The 10,136-nt window shown below is 33.3% G+C and overlaps 1 protein-coding gene across 1 annotated transcript in view; it reads left to right on the top strand.

Annotated features, from left to right (window-relative positions):
* Positions 1–9,911: 9,911 nt before the first annotated feature.
* LOC106458285 (mucin-5AC-like) overlaps positions 9,912–10,136 on the top strand; it is a 21,948-nt gene continuing 21,723 nt past the window's right edge. The window contains exon 1 of the mRNA XM_013917779.1: positions 9,912–9,980. Within this exon, the coding sequence (XP_013773233.1) occupies positions 9,912–9,980 (69 nt within the window). The remainder of the gene's footprint in view (positions 9,981–10,136) is intronic.

Here is a 10,136-nt window from a genome sequence, read left to right as displayed (position 1 = left end):
CTCAACCAACAATTGGTCCAGTTATCAACGCTATTTTCAAGCGGTCTCCAACCATTATCAGCTAACAGATGTTTCCGTATATCAAAGCTATCTTCAAGTTTTGTATAACGAAAAACCTTTTCAAATAATATTTTGTTTTACTAAATACTACCCTATTAATGTTATATTATAAAAGATTAAGAAATACAAAGATTATGCATATCTTCTCAAATGTTCAGTTTGATAACTTTCATACAGGTATTTCACATATCTGAGCAGCTACCCGGTGGAATATTTCACAGCAGAGAAATGTATAATTTGTCCTATAAAAATTGTTCATCCAGTTTCACAATGATCTAAATTTTCATTATAAACTAAGATAACAACGTGATTACTAGAAAGTGATAATTAAAAGAAATCAACTCAAGATATCTAGTGCTGTTGAAGATAAACAGTTAGATAGATCAAAACATCAAGACTCTTTCAACAGGAATAAAGGCTTTCCCAATTAATTACAACAGTTTGTAATTTCCCCTTTTTGTGATTTGTCTTATCCAGTCTGTTTTACTAGTGTTATAGTCCCCCGGTTGGTCAGCGGTAAGTCTTCGGATTTACAATGTTAAATCAGGGGTTCGATTCCCCTCGATGGACACAGTAGATAGCCCAATGTGGGTTTGCTATAATAAAACACACACACACTATTATTATAAATACAATAATAATATTTCTCAAATTTAATAATGATACTTCTCTAAATTGTTCAGCAAATCACAATTTGATAAGTTGTGCGGTTGAAATATGTTACCCTATTATCGGCTATAATAATACTAATTTGATTATTCGTATTTATTTTATTCTGATTATGACTGTCACAGCAATTATTGTTAAGTAACTTTGTCTGCATATTCACTAAAAGTGTTATGTCTTATAAAAACTACCAATTACAAACAAACATAATTGAAACGTAGAGCTACTATATTCAAGAGGTGTAATAAACATTTAACGTGTCTGACCCATAACAAAAGTTGTAGCATGAGTACTGTTTATGCAAAAAATAATTTGATGTAGTGTTTTTAAAATATAAATTAATTATGATTAAAATCTTAATAGTATTGGTTTCATCTATTTGTTCTTATGAACAAGTTTGTACAAAAGGAAGCTATATCTTGGAATGTTTCAATAAAGAATAACAGAAAATCAAAATACTTGCGACTTTAGTAGTGAAACTGTAGCTTCATATAGCTGCATTTGGCGATAGATATTAATTAGATGTATTTTAATACCCACTTTTCTGGGCTTAAAACAAAACAGGAGGCACAAAGCAATCCAATCTTCGGGTAATTGGTTGTAAATGTTATAAGTCTGCGCACTTGGAATACAATACCTTTCATATTTACAACCAAAACCCTTCAGTCATTTCTACGAATGGTGGCTCAGTCTGGTTATGTCTTTACTATAAAAAAAGCGTAGAGTAATATTTTCATGTTCATGCAAAGAAGGAGTAAATGTTTTTCAAAGCTTTGAAGAACGTCTTAAAAATTAAAACATGACTACACTCTTTATTTTGACAATATTAACATGTTGTCTTCTGCCTTCATTGGTAAGTGTATCTGTATTTTGGAACACATGACGAATCAAAATTTCAACTTCCTAACGAAATCTGAATCATATTATCTAGCATTATTTACGTGCAAAAGCAGGAAATACGCTTAGATTCATAGATGATGACGTTGTACTCTGTTTAATATTTCATATGTTTATTAGTTGGACATTTTGCTATTATGAATAAAACAAAAATATCACATAATTGTTTTTCATTATATTTTTGTTATAAATAATCAGATAGCATATAATTACAGTTTTTTACAGCTTAAAATGAAGCTTTCGTGCCATTCAAACAACTAATAATGAGTTCATCTACTTATCCTTCAAGTAGACCCATAAAGTTTTAGGCCACATCATAATGATGTTGCATGTCATGTGACCTATAACAAGTTAGGCCTGGATTTAAGGTAAACGGTTCGATAACTTATGGGCTTTTTTCGACAACGTATGGCATTTATTTTTTAACGTAAATCATTTCAACATAGCTTTGATGACTTACAATAAAAACAATAGTCCAACTAATGGTGTCAAAGTGATTTTTAAGATAAACAAAATTATTATCTTTGCATATAGATTTTCAAAAAATGTTTAACAGCATTGACTCACTGAATTTTCTATGACACAATAAGATAACGAAAAAAGCGACCAAAGCTATTCTATTTAAATATTCAACCTTAATGTACATTCTCTATTATTTTAGATTTAAGTGCAAATACTTGCATCACAATAAATTCTGTAGCACATTTATTCCACGAATGCATAGTAACTTCATTTGATAAATATTATCATTCAAGACATTGCACCTGAGTTAATGAACTCGTGATCATCCAGTATATTTAATATTTTGAGGAACGCCTCCCAGTGGCACAGCGGTGTGTCTGCGGACTTACAACGCTAGGATCCGGGTTTCGATACCCGTGGTGGGCAGAGCACAGATAGCCCATTGTGTAACTTTGTGCTTAATTACGAACAAACAAACAAGTTTTGAGGAACTGATGTTTATATGTAGTTCATATAGATACAGGATAAGTCCATAAATAATAATATTTAAAATTTTTATTTTGTCGGGTTAAGCATTCCTATAAATAAGCCAAATCAATTATATGTATTAATAATGTAAGTTCAGAATATAGTGCAAAACTAAAAGGCAATCACCAACTCTTCTCAGTTCCAACGCTTAATCCTTCTAGGTTTCCTCAAACCCTTAAATTCATGCATGAATATAGGTATAATCTCATATACGAAGAAGAAAAGAAGGACTTTATAGTTCCTATTGCATTTGGAGAAGTATTTATATTGTTTTCCTGTAACTACTAACAAACTGTTGTTCAACAATACTTGATCTGTAACATATATAATTATACGCTGTTTGGTGCTGTAGTTTTTACATAATATAAAGTAATAAACCTAAATAGTTAAGATGCCCACAGAAATTACTAAGTCAAATTATTGTCCATTTTAGGTCCAGATCTGTCTTACATTACCCTGAGGGCAGGAGTGAGAATGCAGTCACCTTAATAGAAAACATCCAGTTCATCACGTGGCTCTTTTCTTCTATCATCCCGGCTGAGGTGCTCTACTTCTTCAATAGGCCAAACTCTACTATAAAAGTTAAGAATCTTTCACATCTTCAACTGAGAAGAACCAGCAGATGATCTTCTAAAATTTTGAAGAAGGAGAAAAGAAAGCATCATGATCAAGGTAAGGACTTCGGTTTGTCTTTAATTCAGAAGTGTTCCAACTTTAATATTTCTCTACTGGTCTGAACGTTAGCACCGACTTTCGTTGTTAGCAAATTAAAGTTGTTATTCTTTTCCTGACATCTCAATCTCACAGAGTTGTTGAAATGTTGAGTATTTTTCATTTCCTCGTTATCGACATAGAAATAGTGTTTGTTTCCAGATTAGTATCATACTGTATTGAAAATAGAAGCATTCATATCTGGGAGTATGGTTTTGTTCAAAATTAATTTTAAAGTTGCACAATTGTAAAATCATCTTTTTTTTTATCAAACATAATTGAGTTTTCAAACCGATGTCTATAGCATGTATTTTTTACGCTATTAAGGAAAAATCAAAATCAAACCTATATACATAACTCTGAATGTACTAATTCAAATTTTTCTACCATGTGTGTATGTGTGTGTGTGTTTTATTATAGCAAAGCCACATTGAGCTATCTGCTCCATCCACGAGGGGAATAAGACCTCTGATTTTAACGTTGTAAATCCGTAGACTTACCGCTGTCCCACCGGGGACAATTCTTCTATATAAATACATTAAACATTGATCTAGAACTTAATATGTAGTTAACATATTGTTCGCAAGAATAGTTGCCAAAAGAAAATATCTTTTTTTTTGTAACATGTTTGTTTGTTTGTGTTTAGAGCAATGTCTCATTAGGTTATCTACTGTGTTCGCTGCGGGGAATCGAGCCCCGGATTTTTAGCGTTGTAAGTCCGTAAACTTACCGGTGTCCTACGAGGTGACTGTTTATGATAAGAGACAACTGTAATAGATATGTTTTAACTAGCTTATATAGAAAACAGTGGAGTCTTCACTTTAGAAAACTAGGAAGATGTTAACACACAGTACATACTTTATGATTTGTAGAAAGTTTAGAACAACGTGCAAAATTGACGTAACTAAAACATAAAGCATTTGTGAAACTATCACCCCAAAAATGATGCTTATTGTGCAATTCTACGATCACTGTGAACATAGTGGTTTTACTTGATTTGAAGTTTGTATATTATTTTCAAGCACAGTTACCGATCATTGCGATCTCTGAGAAAGTCTTTATGAATCCATAGATGAGATTGTGGTTGTATAACATAAGCTCCAAGATTTCCACAAACAGCAATAGAGTGAAACTAGAAGCTATAATACAGGCTATTCTCTAGATAGCAGACATCAATAAACTGCAAATAAACAGTGCCAAGAAGATAATGTTTGCGAGTGACTCTCAGACAATACTGTGAAAAATTGAGAGTGTTTGGTTCTCAGATGGATAGCAGAAAGCAAAGCAACTGCATTGTAATACCATTACCTAGACGTATGTACCATGGTAGGTAGGGGTAGAGCTAAACGAGGAAGTTGACTAGTTCGCAAGAGAAGTACTTTCATCAAATCCTGCAGAACTACACTGGTAGAATATTGACTTCCTTGCACTAGTAACACGACAGCGACAACTATGGAAGGTCTTTATCGTCATTCAGAGACAAGAAGACTGCTGGAAAACAAAGTACCATATGGTGTTTTGCTTGGAAAGGCAAAGCACGAGGAATAAAGAAGACAGTAAATAATCAGAAGGCCACTGGTAACATCAGTAAAGGAACTCTCTCTCCTATCTCCTGCGAAACAATCAGTATCCACATGAGGAGTCAGCGCCTGTCTGTACAATCCCTGAAATTGTTACCTAGTGCTAAACTGAACTCAGAAGAAATTATGGGATATAAAGCTATATTTGTGTTTATTTCATGAAATTAGAACAAATGAATTAGTTAGATTTTCTTAGATGTAGTTTATACTAATGATGCTAGATACACTAAACTGTTTATGGTTAAAATTCACCTATCATTCAGTTACTAAACGCTCCAAAAACTTTTCTTGACTTTCCTGATTAGAGTAATATTTTTTATAAAAATAACATATTTTTCAAATTATTATATCACTCATACTATCTTGAAAAACTTTAATGTTTTTTATGCTAGAATTCAAGCTAAAAACATTATAGAAACGGTCTTTTTCGATTTTTAACTTCTTTTATAGACTTTAGTTTTATCTCTCCTTGTTGTGGCGAGTACTGCTGTTCCACAAGGATATGGACCTCAACACATTAAGTTGATTCAAGTACCATCCTACGCTCCTGCTCCTCCTTCTCCTCCTGCTCCAGAGGTTCGTACAATCTGTGATGAAAATAGTTATAACAAAACCACATCGTTAATTAGATGTCAAATTTTGGAACTCTAGACCCCTTAAGCGTAAGCGTAAAAATGAAAAATATTCAAATGTTTTCTTATTTTTGGGACTTTTTTTTTATCAAATCAATAAAACAGAAAAAAATTATAATTTACTTTAATAAATAGAAAAGACATGTGGCACATAATGATAATTTGTACGAGATATACAGTGTTATTACAAAGAAAATCTTAAATGCCATATGATTATAAAAAACTTTTGCCAGAGACAAAGTGAGAATCTTAAGTTTTATTCAGAAAAGTCTGGACAATGCATAGATTGTTTCAAGACTATATTTTATTGCATACTCAAATCGTCTTTTTCTGGCAAACTAGTACTGCTTTTATTTCTCTTCTTTCTTTTTCAAAACTATGAGATTGGTGATTTGAATGAACTGCGTGTAGTGTGTACGTTGTAGCGAGAATCAACGAATACTGTCTAGTTTGATTGTTTGTTTGTTTTTTGAATTTCGCGCAAAGCTACACGAGGGCTATCTGCGCTAGCCGTCCCTAATTTAGCAGTGTAAGACTAGAGGGAAGGCAGCTAGTCATCACCACTCACCGCCAACTCTTGGGCTACTCTTTTACCAAAGAATAGTGGGATTGACCGTCACATTATAACGCCCCCACGGCTGAAAGTGCGAGCATGTTTGGTGTGACAGGGATTCGAAACCGCGACCCTCAGATTGCGAGTCGAGTGCCTTAACCACCTGGCCATGCCGGGCCTACTGTCTGGTACAGATGATGCTTTCAATAGCTACATTTTGGGATAGATTTGATATGCTGATTGAAAATGGCGGAAAGCGTCTTAAACATCTTTCGTGGTAATATTTGAAACACTCTACATGTTTATACGTTCCTATCTAAAACTTATAATTCCCAATGTGACTCTGGTAAAATTTTGATTCCCTAGGAAAAGTAGATTATAGGAAATAACCATTTGAAATATGAGTTTTTTTCATAATCACCTTATAGCATTGATAATTCTCTTTCTCTTAGTGAAGTACTACTAACATTGAAGTTGCATTGAATAATATAGAAAAATAATAATTTCATATTATTATTAATCACCACTAATTGGTGATAAAAACATTTATTTAATTCTAATTGATCACCACTATTGAGTTCCTCTTTGCTAATTGCAGGAGACTCCTCAACCATTCGAATTTAACTTCGAGATTAAAGACGATGATGGTAATATCATTACCCGCCAGGAGTCCGGAGATGAAAGTGGTGCAGTGGTCGGAAGTTACAGCTACTTGGACGCTAATGGCATCTACCGACGAGTACAGTACACAGCTAACGTTGACGGTTTCCAATCTCAGATTGAGACCAACGAACCTGGCACTGCGAACGCCAATCCTGCAAATGTTGTAATTAAAGTTGAAGAGTCCCCAGAGATCAAACAAGTTAAGGTTGCACCAAAACCTGTTCAAAGGTACAAAATTATCAAAGTCCCTTATGGATATGCACAATAGAAGACCAACGATTTTGGAGAAAGTGTATAAAAGTATTAATTAGGCTGATTTAAATGATTCAGTTTTACGACCTGTTCATATTTATCAAGAGCTACAAGTTGTTTTAAACTTCTCGTATTTAGTCTATCTGCCTGGATATGTTATATTACTTGTAAAATATTAGGTATAAAGAATAAGTAATATACTCCTATCTTCGTGTAAAGCTCTTGGTTTCTCTAGTTCCGGAAATTTGTCTTCGATTTTTGCTATTGTATGTATCTGCTAGATTTGTCTCTTTTATAATAAATGCTTTTGCATGTTCTTGCATATCACTGGTTGTGGTTGATTTGTTAAACATAATTAAGACTACTGTTTTTATTATTTTGTTCAAAATCTTAATAATTTCACGAAGAACGTTTACTAACATTTGCTTTAAAAAGAATTATAAATGATTACTCTGTGGACTTCTAGCTTATGCCTAAAAATATGTGTGGTTTTGGCTTCACAACTCTCCATATTTTCTACATCCAACCATAAAATAGTTTTTTGGTCTTTTTGTTCTCTTGCTGAATTAATAATAATTTTACACTTTAATTTAAAAAATCCTCTTAAAAGAAATCCTCAGCTAATACTCTATTTTTTTTGGTCAGGAAATTGTAACAATGTATATTTAATTTTTTTTAAGATTTATGCTTGAGGTTATGAAAGGGATTGTGATTACTTCATTTTACATCACCGTCCGAAAAATATTTGAAAGTAAGCTCGGAACAAAAATCTCGTAATTGGTTGGTCTAGTCGTTCAACAAACAAAAATCTTGTAATTGGTTGGTCTAGTCGTTCATCAAGCAGAAATATTGTATTTGGTTGATCTAGTCGTTCATCAAACAGAAATTTTCTGATTGATTGGTCTAATCGTTCACCAATAAAAATTTTCGTAATTGGTTGGTCCAGTCGTTAGCGAAACAAAAGTTTTCTAATTGTTTGGTCTACTCGCTCAACAACCAGAGATCTTGTAATTGGTTGGTCAAGTCGTTCACTGAACCGAAATCTTGTAATTGGTTGCTCTAGTCGTTCATCAAAGAGAAATCGTGCAAGAAAATAAGCCAATTAGTAAAAGCAGTTTCAATCAATGTTCCGATAGTGCGTCACCGAAAGGTGCTAAGCCTTTCTCAAACGAATAGATTTGTTAGTCACTAAGGTGAAGCTCAGCATGGAAAGGATTAACTTTAATCAAGCCTCTTAGATGAGTTACCAAAGGAAACTTTTTTATAAAACCAAGCTACATTGGGTTATATGCTACGTCCCAGCGAGGATTCAAACCCTGGATTTTAGTGTTGTACGTTCGTAAAATTACCGTTGTTCCATCGGGGGACCACCAAAGAAAAGACATTTTGTTAAACTTTTTATCAACTTCTCTTGAAACCGAGTATAAACGAACACACCAACCCGTTAAGCTACTCTGTCTGCCATGGGAAACAGTAGTAGAAGTGATTTCCGGTTTTCTTCTTGAACGGGTGCAGCATATTGTTCATTATATATACAGAGTAACAAACAGAGTGAGCGTATTGTTGAGCCATCGAGACGCGAGCCACAAATCCTCGGGTCCACAAGCCGGCATGCTAACCAACTAGACCACAACCGGCCTAGGTTAAACGATGGACATTTAAATAAAGCGCCTTAAGTTCACTTATAGGCTTGTTACATGCCAAGGGGTGGAAGCCGGTCATAGTTAGTTCAAAGATTTCATGACCCCTTGTTCTCTCACAACATTAATCGGCTTTTATACACAGATATTGTCAATTCGGCCAGAAGAGGATATCACAATCACTAATCCTTTCAACACAAATGATACATGTTATTGTAATATCCCTTCCGGCAGAATAAACATTATCTGCTGCAGAGAACAAGGAAACCTGGACGACTTTCTGAACCACATGGTTATGCTAAAACTCCATAGAAACTAAACAAACAAATATTTTTTAAATTCCTATGTAACTAAAAACAGGAAGTAAACATACAGCCCGAATGTCACACCTGTAAGTAAAGATTCTGAATAAAAAATAAAAGGAAGATTATTAAACTTTTCATAAATCTTCAACCTTGCTGAAAAAAACAACAACAACAACAAACAATGATATAGTGGGCAAAGCACAAATAACCCATTGTATAACTTTGCGCTTAAAAACTAAAAATCAAGCAAACAAAACAAGCAAAATATATAATCATAAAACAATATTTTCGAATTTTTCTGGTTAAATGATGATGAGATTCAATATTATATGAAAAAATAAGTTTTCTGAAAACAATCTTTTAAAATTAAATAATTCAAAATTAAGTCTGACATCATACAGTATCAGATCTCATCAAAATTTCTGTTATCACGCCAATCGTTAAAGGGATATTGTAACAGTTTAAAAACAACAACAATATAATTACATATAATGAGATTATCAAAATTTGTTTAAGGAAGTGAATATGTTAAGATAATTGTTTTTCTTCCACTAACTTGCATTTGTTAATTTGCCTCGAATGTCAATAAGCGTTCATATTCGTTTGAACTTATGAAAACTAAAACAATAATGTTATTGTAATACCGAGTTGTCAATTCAGTTACTATAGAATAAATATTATTTTTCGATAATAAACCAAATATAGAAAACTGCCCCAAAATGCACCAGCTAAATTCATATAAAATGAGAAAAATGCCGAACATCTCGGCAGCTACTGATTTTCATGGACTTACTAACCGATTTGGCCAATCTCTCCACCCCACGTGGCTTAGCAGTAAGTCGGAAGGCTTATAACGCTTAAAAAATGGGTTTCGGTACCCATGGTGAGTACAGCCCATTGTGTAGCTTTGTGCTTAACAACAAACAAACAAATAAAACTGACCGTGTTGTGCAAATCATACTATGCGTAGTAACCTTGTAGTGTCTCCTGAAAAAGAGAAAGTCATCAAAGAATTATACAAAGAATTCAGAGTGAGTAAACCAGAATCATGAAACAATAAAAGGACTTCTGAAATATTTGTTATGACAGTCTTTGAGAAATTCATGCTCACTGAAATGCAATTTAGTTTCAAATAATTTTTACATCATTCTTGTTCATATCGTGGTCAGTGAAAGATTGTTTGTTTG

This window comes from Limulus polyphemus, unplaced genomic scaffold (assembly GCF_000517525.1).
Source record: "Limulus polyphemus unplaced genomic scaffold, Limulus_polyphemus-2.1.2 Scaffold440, whole genome shotgun sequence".
Classification (NCBI taxonomy): domain Eukaryota; kingdom Metazoa; phylum Arthropoda; class Merostomata; order Xiphosura; family Limulidae; genus Limulus; species Limulus polyphemus.
Note: the sequence above shows the minus strand (reverse complement) of the source record. Positions and strands in the feature narration are given on the sequence as shown.